Below are 13,071 nucleotides of genomic sequence, written 5' to 3'. Positions count from 1 at the left end.
TCTGAATCTTTATTCCCATCTTGCCCCTAGGTTTTTCATGACCTTTTTTTTTTTTTAGATTCCATATATATGTGTTAGTATACAGTATTTGTTTTTCTCTTTCTGACTTACTTCACTCTGTATGACAGTCTCTAGGTCCATACACCTCACTACAAATAACTCAGTTTCGTTCCTTTTTATCACTGAGTAATATTCCATTGTATATATGTGCCACATCTTCTTTATCCATTCATCCGATGATGGACACTTAGGTTGCTTTCATGTCCTGGCTATTGTAAATAGAGCTGCAATGAACATTTTGGTACACGACTCTTTTTGAATTATGGTCTTCTCAGGGTATATGCCCAGTAGTGGGATTGCTGGGTCGTATGGTAGTTCTATTTTTAGTTTTTTAAGGAACCTCCATACTGTTCTCCATAGTGGCTGTATCAATTTACATTCCCACCAACAGTGCAAGAGTGTTCCCTTTTCTCCACACCCTCTCCAGCATTTATTGTCTGTAGATTTTTTGATGATGGCCATTCTGACCGGTGTGAGATGATACCTCATTGTAGTTTTGATTTGCATTTCTCTAATGATTAATGATGTTGAGCATTCTTTCATGTGTCTGTTGGCCATCTGTATATCTTCTTTGGAGAAATGTCTATTTAGGTCTTCTGCCCATTTTTGGATTGGGTTGTTTGTTTTTTTGTTATTGAGCTGCATGAGCTGCTTGTAAATCTTGGAGATTAATCCTTTGTCAGTTGCTTCATTTGCAAATATTTTCTCCCATTCCGAGGGTTGTCTTTTTGTCTTGTTTATGGTTTCCTTTGCTGTGCAAAAGCTTTTAAGTTTCATTAGGTCCCATTTGTTTATTTGTGTTTTTATTTCCATTTCTCTAGGAGGTGGGTCAAAAAGGATCTTGCTGTGATGTATGTCATAGAGTGTTCTGCCTATGTTTTCCTCTAAGAGTTTGATAGTGTCTGGCTTTACACTTAGGTCTTTAATCCATTTTGAGTTTATTTTTGTGTATGGTGTCAGGGAGTGTTCTAATTTCATACTTTTACATGTACCTGTCCAATTCTCCCAGCACCTATATTTTCTTAATATATCAAAGTAAATTGCAAACATCAAGCAGTATACTTCCCCCTAAATATAATACTTCAGTGTGCATGTCATTAGCTAGATTTCAATATTTGTTCATAGCTCTTTTCTTCTGAGGTAAAATTATGTATAATAAAATGTATTACCTTAATTGTACATTCTTTGAGTTTTCATAAATGCATGCCCCTGTGTAATCCAAACCTCTATCGAGGTTAGAAATAAGTCATTTTATCTACAATTTGGAAAGACATTTTGGTATGATTTAAGGAACAAATGATAAATTTTGAAATAAAGATAATTTATTAAAGAACAGAGAAAATTCAAATTAAAAGGATGTAATGTGAGAAACAAAAGCAATAAAGATATTGAATGAAATAAACAGATTTTTGTTCTGATATGAAGAAGCAAGTTATAACAAAACAAATTTCAGATTACATGAAAACAGTAATTCAATAAGAGGAAAGCTAAATATTGAATGAAATAATAAATCGGCTCTTGGATTGTTCAATAATCTAATTAATGAAGAGCAGTGTATCACTGAACACAGTGAAAAGAGATTTAAATTTCTTGCACATTTGACATAAAATACTGACACTGACGATGTCTGCTACTGACAATGAGGACATCAAAACAATCTAGTTAATGTGTCATCGATATGAGATTCTCAGATTAGTCCTCATACAAAAAACTTAAAACATCCTAAAATCTTGTAGCTCATAATTGAAAGAAACTTGATAGAGGTTTACCCAAATATCAACAATTTAAAATTTTTTTTTAAAATTAATTAATTAATTAAGTTTTGGCTGCGTTGGGTCTTTGTTGCTGCATGCGGGCTTTTCTCTAGTTGTGGCTGGCGGGGGCTACTCTTCGTTGCGGTGCGCAGGCTTCTCATTGCGGTGGCGGGCTTCTCATTGCGGTGGCTTCTCTTGTTGTGGCGCACAGGCTCTAGGCGCGCGGGCTTCAGTAGTTGTGGCTCACAGGCTTAGTTGCTCCTCGGCATGTGGGATCTTCCCGGGCCAGGGCTCGAACCCGTGTCCCCTGCATTGGCAGGCGGATTCTCAACCACTGAGCCACCAGGGAAGCCCTAAAAAGTTTTTGATGAGTTATGCTAGAGGATAGATTTTGCTACATTATCTTTTCATTCTTTCTAGAAAATTTTAAATTACAAAATTAACATTAAAAGACAGTCCAAGAATATAAAGCCAACAATTTAGGAAAAAATTATTATAGAAGTGCATCAGGCAGTTAATTAATAAAAATATTTTATTATTTTTCTGACTTTCATGTTTGCGATGCTTTTAAGACTTTAAAATTTGTAATATGTGATTTTCCATTCCAAATCTCCATTTTCATACCTATGTTTCACCCAAATTATATATATTAGATCTTGCACTGTCTATATTTCTCTTTTAAGCTTCTTGAGGGTCAAGATCTGTGTTCATTATTATTATATCCAGTCCTTAGAGGAAACCCTTGGCACAAAGAATGCATTCAAAGAGAATTTGTTAAATGAATGGATAAAAAAATAAATTCAACCTCTTAACATATATTATCTATACCCTTCTCTCCACTACTGTGGCTACTGCCTTGATTCAGGCCCTCACTATACTTACCCTGGATTCTTGCAGTTGTCTCCTAACTGGTCTACCTGCCTGTAATCTCAAATCCTTCCAGTCTACCCTCCACACTGCTGCCATGGTAACATTTCTAGGGGCAAATCTGATCATATCTGCCCAAACTCTCTGGTTAGGGATCGAGGAACAGTAACTGCAGGTGCCCCCTGCTGTATATTCCGTTCTCCAGCCATCGTGATTTGCCCAATTTTCTGGATGACCAAAGTATCTCACCCCATTCCTGATTTTATTCTTTTATTCCATCTCCGGACATTCCTTTCTCTTGTTCTATTCCCCTTGTATTAAATACGAGGGCAAACTCCTACAGTTTCCTGATCTGCTCCATTAGTTTTCATCTTTGGCCTAATACATACATTTATCTTCTAAATACTTCCACGGCATTTACTATGGTCCAGGGACTATCCTAATCGATTTACAAACATTTACTTCATTTTTATTTCATTTCACACACAAATCAGCTGTATGTAGTTACTTGTTTCTGTCCCCGTGTCTCCTTCTAGACTGCGATTCTAGAAAACAGAGGTTGAGAGTTAAAAATGAACAAACAAAAAACCCCAACAACTACCATCTCTCCTTTGTGGTGTCAAAGAGACCAAAGTTAGGAAATCGCCTCAGGAAGCAATGGGCCCTTAAGTACCAGACTGGAGGAACTATGAAGTCCCTTTCGGCCCTAACATTTTTCATTGCTATGACCATCTGATTCCCAGATGCCGGGAGCCACTCCGTACAGAAATCTCGCTGGGTTTCCCCGCCTCGGGCTGAATTTCTGGTTCCGAGCCTTGTAATGAGGCAGTCATAAAGTGCATCAACCTCCGGAGCTCCTAGAGAGAACAAGATCGCGGAAAGGGCTGCTCGGCTTCAGCGACGGGGCTCGGAACGATGACGCACTTCCGGCCTTTGTTGTTTGTCGGTTGTACGGCGCTGCCGCCCGCGCCACGGATCCGAAGTTCCCGGGACCCGGAAGGTGAGTCCCAGGTCCCTCGTCCCGACCCTCCCGCCCCGGGAAGATTAAAGTCAGTGACTTGGGGTAGACAGGGAGGGGACGTCTGCGCGGGCGTGGCCTCGCCATCCTCTCGCCGTCGCCTCGACCCAGGGCTGAAGCCCCAGTGGAGTAGAAGGAGGTCCCGCCCCTGCCCAGGCGGGGCTTTGTGGTCTTGAGCGGAGGTGGGGAGGTGGAGGAGGAGCGTCCGACTGGGAATCTCGCTCCCTGTCAAAAGCCCGACTCCGTATATACCCATCACTTTTATTTAACAAGTGTTAACATTATACAGTATTTATCGCATCTATTTTTTCTTTAAGTGTTTCGAAATAAATTACAAGCATCATGACTTGTCACCCCTAAATAGTTTCGTATGTGCATCTCTGAAAATTAAGGACATTTTACATACACAAATCATAACCCCAATATCAACACACCCAACTAAACCTAAGCGCATTCCCTAGTATTGCCTGACACCTGCTTCATATCCAGATTCCCCCTCGTTGTCCTACAAATGTTTTTTGCAGTTGGTTTGTACCAACTAGGATCCAATTAAAGACCATTCGTTGCATGTAGTTAAGTCTCTTAATTTAAAACAGCCGTATCCTTCCCCTCCCTTCTTCCCATCCTATTGCCTGGTTGTACCCTTTGCCTCACAAACAGTGCTACAGTAAATAACCTTTTATGTACATCATTTTACATGTGAATGAATATATTTACAGGAGGTTTTTTTTTCCATAATCATTTAAATTTATTGCCATATTTTGTCAGTTTTTGGACTTATGTTGTTTTCTCTGTTTCATACCTTCTCTCTGAGTTCACTTTTGTTTGCTGAACTACATCCTTTAGTTACTCTCTTAGGAAGGGTTCGTGGGTTGTAGATGGCTTCATTTTGCTCTATTTATTTATTTTTGGCTGGGGGTAAATTCTGTGTGTCAACAGTCATTTCCCCACTCTGCCTTCTGGACTCCATTAATGAGCACTTTGCTGTGTTTCCTTTGTAGGTAATCTGTCTCTTTTCCTCTGGTAGCTTTTAAGATTGTCTCTTTATCCTCAATAGGCTGCAGTTTCACTATATTATGTCGAGGTGTGCACTCTTGATCTGAGAAGTCAGGCCTTCATTTCTGGAAAATTCTTAATTTTTTTTCTCAACTATTATTTCTCAGTCATTCACTACATTCTCATCTTCTGAAGCTCCTGTATATTAATGTTGTATTTTCTTAACATTTTATATATATAGTATGTATATATATTTATGTATTATATATGTGTATATATATGAAAGAGCAGTTAAGAAGATATATATATGAAATATTCTCTCTTTCTTCTTAACTGCTCTTTCATATTTTTCATCTCCTGCTGCATTCAGAGTAAAGCCTTCAGTATTGTCTTAAAAATCACTGTTGTTCTTCAGCTGTGTCTGTTCTGTTGTTTATCCTCTAATGCATTTTAAATGTCGAAGTTTTTTCTTAAATCCTAAGATTTCTCATTAGTCCTTTTTTATATCTACCCGATGTTGCATTTTTTGCCTGTTTTGGTTTCATTATCTCATGTATTTCTCAAAATCACTTATTTAAAAAATTCCTTGGACTATAAAATAAATTTCATATCAAGTGAATTTCTATTCTGATTTGTTGATTATTTTTCTTAGGGTTAGAGTTATTCATGCGTTTTAGAATTTAGTTTGTAGGTTTATTTTGTGTGGGCAGCTTTCTGTCTTAGATTTCTCTCTCTTCATTCAGCATTATATTTAAGACCCTTTCTGGAACTTACACCCAGTGTTTGAGTGTTGCTGCCCCAAGAAGTTCTTAGGGCGGGCAGATCTAGTATGGGGCCAGCAGCTTCAGGGCTTAGTTACTGCAGATGAGACTGGTCCTGTCCCTTGGCCACTGGGTCCATAGTTTCTGATAAAGCCGTAGCCTGAGTCAGTAGCCTACAGTCTTTTTTTTTTGCCTACCCCCTTTCATGAGTGTGGAAGTCCACTGAAGCCTCTAGCATCAGAAAATATTTCTTCCAAGATTTTCAACAGTCTACTGCATTTGGCCTGTGAATTCAATGGTTTATTTTGTTGGGTCTATTTCCTCTATAAAAAGAGGATATTCAACTTATTAATACTGCTTTGCTAATAATACCTGGTAATTTTTTAATGTTTAGCAATTGCTATGGGCCAGGTACCGTGCTAAGCTTTTCATATGCATTACCTTATATAATTATCACAGTTCTGTGAGAGGGGTGCTTTGGTCAGTCCCATTTTAGAAAGGCCACATGATTTGAACATTAGTCTCTACCTTACAGTGCTTCTCTAAAGATGATTTTAAAGAACTCAGTCTATTCAGTTTATCAGATGTGTATCAAGTACAAGAGGTGTCTGGGATCTGTAGCAGGTTGGGACATGGCTGGGAGAGGAGACAGGAGACAAGGGAGGACTAGCTGGGAACATAGGGTAACACATACAGATCCTGGGAGCAGAGGTGGCATAGGGGAGAATAGGAAGAGTGCATTTTCTTTGCCTTCTCCCTTCCCTGCCCTTGCCATGGCTTGATGAAAGGAAAAGGGACATAGATAGGGAGAATTCATTTATTTATCCAGAAAACAGGGATAAAGACAGAGTTCATGGTGGCACAAGATCAGGAGGTAAATCCTAAGTCCACCAACTGTGGGGAGAGCAGCACAGCAAATGAAGAGGCTGCCCCACCTGGGGCTTTGGGTCTGTGAGGGGTTGCCTGTTGTGCTCAAGAGAAAAACCTGATCACCATGGTTTCTCAGTAGCGTTCAGGTGCAGAACCTATAGTCACAGAACAATTTTTGCCACATTTTTAATAATAGTGGAATCCGATGTAAATTCATAAGAATTCTCAGGCTTACAGTCTTCCTGGACTGAAGACTCAACAAACCTGATACCCGGATGCTGCAGTAAGGAGTAAAAAAATAGAGTTGATGCTGGACATGGACAAAGAATAAGACCCACAATCTTTGTAACGCTCTCTATTCTTAACACTACAACATAAGTTGATATGAATATTGTACTAAAGTCTGTCTCTCCCACTGCAAATCCCATAAAGGCAAGGACCAGGTCTGTTCCCTTTCACCACTTTGACCTAAGCGCCCACACTATGCCAGGCATCTGGTAGGCACATGATATTTGAATGAATGGAATAAATACATTTTCCCCCAATAAAGTATAACTGAGAAACTCTTCTCAGTTCTCTCAGACCTTAATGATTCTATTAAAACAGGACTAAAGTTATATATAAAACTTAAATTCCACTGCTAAAGTAAACATTGTATCAGTGTAACCACCATTAAACCTCCCAACTTAAACTGCCACAATCCTACAGCATATTCTCACCATTTCCCTCCTGAATCTTACTCAGTATTCCTTTAAAATACAGGTCTAACTCTATGACAGTGAAATAAAAACCTTGATGACCCTCAGTTTTCCATATCGTAAAGTCTAAACATCTTAGCCTAGAGTTCAGGGTTGTTCTCTATTCCGATGAAATGCATCTTTCCAACCTCATCTCTTGTCATGCATTTTCTCCCTACACCCTATACTCTGTAGTTCAGCCACCAGGACCCATTGCCTGTCCTTAGAGTCACTGTGCAGTGTAACCTTAAATACCTTTGATTCTGTTGTTTGCTTGGCCTGTGATGTTGAATCTCCTCCCATCACCCTTTCTCTGCCTGACAAATTTCTGTTCGTTATTTTAGGCCTAATTCAAATGTACTTGCCCCTAAGCCACATTCTTTCACTGCTCCATACCCTGTCAGAATTATGTTTTTCCTGCTCATCACTCCCTAGGTATTCTGTTGAAGCCTCTGTATACCACTCATCATTTGATATTATGGCTAGTTTTATATGTCCTGTTCTTCCCCTAAAGCTACCATATATTGACTATGAGGTTTTTAAATCACTAAAATTTATTTATTTGTTTATTTTCTTGGAATAAGTACTTTATCTGAAATGGCTCAACAATCAGAAAAAATACAGAAGGTATTATTTTCCTTCCTCTCTTATTCTGAGTTACCTAGTTCCCTCCCTAGAGGCCACCCCTCTGTATTAGTTTTTCATTGCTATAATAATGTGGTGTAACAATTACAAATCTTTGGCAGCATACAGCAATAAACATGTATTTAGCACATGAGTCTGGGGTTCAGCTGATAGGGACAGGGCTTACTTGTATATCTGCAGTCAGCTGTGAGTTCTCCAGGCAGCTCTGCAAATCTCAGCTAGGCTCACTTACATGTCTGGGGATTAGCTGGCTGTTAGCTGACCTAGGATGGTCTCATCTGCCCCTCTGGGGTGATTTGGCTCTGTCCTGCATGTTTCTTATCATCTGAAAGCCAGCATATCCTCCTAGCAATTGTAGCAGGCAAGGGCAAGCAAGCCCAATCACACAAGTACTTTTCAAGTCTAGCTTGTATCACACTTGCTAGTATCACACTGGCCAAGTCAAGTCACATGGCTGAGCCCAGAATCACAGTGGGAGGGCACAACAAAGTACATGTCTACAGGGAAGGGTGAAGAATTGGGGTCAGTAATGTATTCTGCCATATGCCTTTTTTTCCAATTTCTAAACGTACAGAAGTAAAATACTATATATACCTTTTATTAACATAAATGATAGCATAATACTTATTGTTCTTATACTTTGTTTTTTTCCCCATTACTTTTTAATTTCCATTAAGACATAATTTTTCTCATCAGGTACATCCTCCTAAAGAAGGTTAAATCAGGGGATCTTAAATCAGTTACCCCTCTGCCTCAGGCTGGAGTGAGCCCTTCTAAGTTAATCCCAGAATGGCTTCAACAGGGGAACAGGATGGACTTAAGATTGTGAAGGTGGAAGAAGACCCTATCTGGGACCAAGGAACCTACCTTCAGGAGAACAGCTTTTCTGGCCAGGAGGCCTCCCGCCAACTTTTTAGGCACTTTTGTTACCAAGAGACTCCTGGTCCCCGAGAAGCACTGAGCCGGCTCCGGGAACTCTGTCATCAGTGGCTGAGGCCAGACACACATACCAAGGAGCAAATCCTGGAGCTCCTGGTGCTGGAGCAGTTCCTGACTATCCTGCCCGAGGAGCTCCAGGCCTGGGTGCAGAAGCACCATCCCGAGAGTGGGGAGGAGGCGGTGGCTGCAGTTGAAGATCTGGAGCGAGAGCTAAGTGAGCCAGAGAACCAGGTGAGAGGAGGAAGATAGGCTCCTGGACACAGAATATTAAATGAAGGGTGAAGTTCGGTGACCCAGGTTGGTTGGCTATAGCCTCATGTATTAGTTCTCTGTTGCTGGGTAACAAATTACCCTCCTCCCTAAGCTTTAATGGCTTGAAACAACAAATATTATCTCCCAGTTTCTGAGTCAGGGTTTTGGGAGCCACTTAGGAGGATCTCTCATGAGGTTGCTGTGAAGATGTCAACCAAGACTATAGTCCTCTGAAGACCTGACTGCGGCTGGTGGACCCACTTCCAAGATGGCTCACTCCCATTGTTGTTGGTAGGGGGCCTCGGTTCTTCACTGGCTGTTGGTGGGAGGTCTTTACCATGTGGGTTACTCCTTAGGGCTCATTGAGTGTCCTCACAACATGTCAGTTGGCTTCTCCAAGAGACAGACAGAGAAATAGAGAAAGAGAGAATAAGGATGAAGCCACATCCTTTTTACTACTTAGTCTCAGAAATTATATACCATCACTTCTGCCATATATTCTATTCAGTAGAAATGAGCCATTTTAAGTATAGCTGTCACTCAAGGGGAGAGGAATTAATGGAAGGAGCATCAAAGAACTTATGAACATATTTTAAACCACCATATCATGTTGGGCCACTCTTGTTCTCCCCCTTCTGCTTTTGGGTGTGGATTTAAACTCTGGGTCTTCCACTGTGCCATTGCTCTACAAAATGTCTCATATGGTTCCATATGATCTCTTTCATTGAGTATTAGCCTGGATTCCTGTAGTCCTCCTCTTATGAACCCAAATATACCTACCTGCCTTCAGGCCCCAGACTGTGAACATGGACATTCTGAAGTGCTCTCAGGGGATGCAGTGCATTTGAAGGCCAAGCAGGAATCAACAGCTCTCCAGGTTCAGTCCATGGTGACACAGCTCAAATGTGAATCTTTTGGGCCCCACAAATTTGGAGAACAAGGTAAGGATTTCACAGGTCCATTCAGGGGATCTCTGGTGGTTCAGTATAGGGTAGTAAAGACTGTGGACTCTGGCACCAAATTGCCTGGGTTGGAATTTAAGCAGTGCTACTTAGAAGCTGTGTGACATTGGGCAGGTCAAGTAACCTTCCTGTGCCTTCAGTTTATGCAACTGTAAAAACGGAGATAATCATAGTATGGAGTCAGAGAGTCATTTGAAGATTTAATAAATTAATATACATAAAACACTTAGAACAGTTCCTGCTTCCTAGTAAGCATTCCACAGTGCCTGCTTGCCTACATCCTCTCTGGAAGCCTCTCCTTCTCTGGGTGACCCCCTCCAGCCATTTCAGCAGGTGCTGATGACCCCTTACTCTGTTGGTCTCAATATCTCCATTTAGGTCTTCTTTACATTACACTGCCAGTTTTGGATTCCTAGAATGTGTGTACTTGATATGGATCTTCCTGTTCCCCATCCTGTGGTTATACTCTTTCATAAAGGAAAGAGATGACGTTTGATCTATTTATTATTATAGATGGTGAAACTGTACTTGAAAACCAGGACTTGGCATCAAAACAAGAAGTCTTAAAAGAAATGGGACATTTTGAGAATAGCAGAATCCAAAGAGATGTTCCTTTAGATTCTAAGTACAGAGAAACTTGTAAACGTGAGAGCAGGGTAGAAAAGGAGAGGGGACACCCCACTGGAGAGAGACGTCACAGGTGCAACGAATGTGGGAAAAGCTTTACCCAGAGTTCAGTTCTCATTCAGCACCAGAGAATCCACACTGGGGAGAAGCCATATGAATGTGAAGAATGTGGAAAGACCTTCAGCCAGAGATCAGGCCTAGTTGAACATCAGCGGAGCCACACTGGAGAGAAACCCTATCAGTGTAAGGATTGTGGGAAAGCCTTCAGTGCCAGCAATGGCCTCATCAGACACAGAAGGATCCACACAGGGGAAAAACCATATGAATGTGAAGAGTGTGGGAAAGCCTTCCGCCTGAGCTCATACCTTGTTCAGCATCAGAGGATACACACTGGAGAGAAGCGCTATCGCTGTAACGAGTGTGGTAAAGCCTTCAGTCAGAATGCGGGGCTTTTCCAGCATCTCCGAATCCACACTGGTGAGAAACCCTATCAATGCAGTCAGTGCAGTAAAAGCTTTAGTAGGCGAACACTCCTTATAAAGCATCAGAGAAGCCACACTGGAGAGAGACCATATGAGTGTGATGAGTGTGGGAAAGCCTTCAGTCATCATTGCAACCTCATTAGGCATTTTAGAATCCATACTGTTGCCAAACTGGACTAATCCCATGGACCACCAGGGCCCCTAAATGAGGTGAACTTGGAAAGTAGGATTTTCAAGTGGCTTATTTTGCTCTTATGAAATTTATTTTGCTTTGGAATGTGTGGCTTTTCTGCAGACCAGGTGCTGCTGTCTCCTGGGTGGATGACTGTTGGCAGTTGCTTGGCAACCTCCTTCCCTATCCCTTGGTTCATTTCTAACAATTTCTCTTAAAGGGACCAAATCTTACCTGGAGATAAATTGGTATGGAGGGGCCATTATTGAGTAATATTTAATATTGAATAACTCTAAATGACTAGCAATTGTGTATACTTTTTTAAAGATTGGGTACATTCAAAAGATATTCAGAGATGAGTCTTTTTTTTTGTAAAAGTGACATTTTAAACACAATTAAGATTTGGGGGAATAAGAATCATTCCCATTCCCATAGGAAATCATTGCCACAGTCTCCCCAGGAATTTAATGGATGATTTCTTTGTTGCTTTCATCAGAATGGGTGGCAAACTCATTTATTAAGCAGCATTACCCATGGTGTGAAACCTATAGATTTGATGGTTTAGAAATCCATGTCCCATTTTGATATCTAACTCCAAATTCCCAGTGCAGGTCATTACCATATTAAGGTTTCCACTTTTGTTATAAATAACGAATAAGATGATACTTTAAAACCTTTTCAGTGAGCCTGTTTTATTCATAGCCTTTTCTTCCACTGCCTTTTGAAGGCTAGTCAGCAACTTGGGAGGGCCATTGCGAGCAGCATCACTGAGACTCTATCAAGAAAGGGAGCCTCTGACCTCGGGCAGCTTGCTGCTTAACTGGGGAGTCCAGCGTTCTCAGGCCATTTACTGTCAGGGTTAGACACACAAGTCTGGCACCACACTGTCTAGGTGCAATACCTGCCTCTCCATCTGTGAGCTGTGTGACTTTGGGCAGTTTAATTAAATGCCCCTATGCTACAGTCTCCCTGTCTGTAAAATAGGGGATAAGAGGACCTTTCTCATAGGGAACATAAGAATAAATTAATACAAACTTGTAAAGCACTGAAAACATAACTCTCAATAAATGTGCACTATGATTTACATAAAGAAATAACTTAATACCATCTAATGAATGTAGGTGGAATTGTAAGTATCATGTTTGAACTAAATAGAATGTTAAATGGTTCTGCTGACAGTCTCATTATACTTTTCTCCACAGTCAAAATCTGAATCAGAATTTCAAAAGAAGGGAAATAAAAGTTCAACCTAAAAGTATACTGTACTAAATATGTCTTCAAAGTCTATTTTTAAAAAGTTAAAGAAGTCTATCTATGTGTGTATGTATGTATATGCATATGTATATACATTTGGTTTTCCTTATAGCTTAGGGACCATAACAACCAAAAAACTCTAAAATTCCTTGACTGTTTCATTTGTAAATAGAACAGTGGCTAAATGCAGACTACCTAGAATAGTGCTTATTGATTTTTTTTTTTTTTTTTTTTTGGCTGCACTGCGTGACATGTGGGATCTTAGGTCCCCAACCAGGAATCGAGCCCATGCACCCTGCAGTGGAAGTATGGAGTCTTACCCACTGGACCGCCAGGGAAGTCCCTAGAATAGTGCTTACTGAATTTTAGAGTATCTACAAATCACCCGAGATCTTGTTAAAATACAGATTCTAATTCAGAAGGTCACAGTGTGGCCCTGGAATCTGCATTTTCAGTACGCTCTCAGTGATGCTGATGCTGCTGGTTCATGGAACACACTTTGAGTATCAAGGCCCCAGACACTCCTGATGGTCCTTCTAATCAGCTAGAGGTGCCAGCAAATCCATTTCCTTCCCATCCTTCTTCCACCTGCAACCTCTACATCAGCATGTTGCTCCTATACCTGTGCTCCCCATTGCCCACCCCACCCTCAGAGGAGTGAGATGCCCCAGAAGT

The 13,071-nt window shown here is 40.7% G+C and overlaps 2 protein-coding genes across 2 annotated transcripts in view; both read left to right on the top strand.

Annotated features, from left to right (window-relative positions):
- Positions 1 to 3,610, top strand: part of ZSCAN12 (zinc finger and SCAN domain containing 12) — a 28,858-nt gene extending 25,248 nt beyond the window's left edge. Inside the window, exon 5 of the mRNA XM_082415364.1 lies at positions 3,425 to 3,610. Within this exon, the coding sequence (XP_082271490.1) occupies positions 3,425 to 3,479 (55 nt within the window). The 3' untranslated portion in view covers positions 3,480 to 3,610. The remainder of the gene's footprint in view (positions 1 to 3,424) is intronic.
- Position 3,611: 1 nt separating this feature from the next.
- ZSCAN31 (zinc finger and SCAN domain containing 31) lies at positions 3,612 to 11,820 on the top strand. Its single transcript, XM_082415423.1, has 4 exons — positions 3,612 to 3,681; positions 8,405 to 8,878; positions 9,690 to 9,840; positions 10,375 to 11,820. The coding sequence occupies exons 2-4, from the start codon at positions 8,498 to 8,500 to the stop codon at positions 11,148 to 11,150; spliced, it is 1,308 nt and encodes a 435-aa protein (XP_082271549.1). The 5' UTR covers positions 3,612 to 3,681; positions 8,405 to 8,497; the 3' UTR covers positions 11,151 to 11,820.
- The last annotated feature ends 1,251 nt before the right edge of the window (positions 11,821 to 13,071 follow it).

This window comes from Balaenoptera physalus (assembly GCF_965194825.1).
Source record: "Balaenoptera physalus genome assembly, chromosome: 11".
NCBI lineage: Eukaryota > Metazoa > Chordata > Mammalia > Artiodactyla > Balaenopteridae > Balaenoptera > Balaenoptera physalus.
Note: the sequence above shows the minus strand (reverse complement) of the source record. Positions and strands in the feature narration are given on the sequence as shown.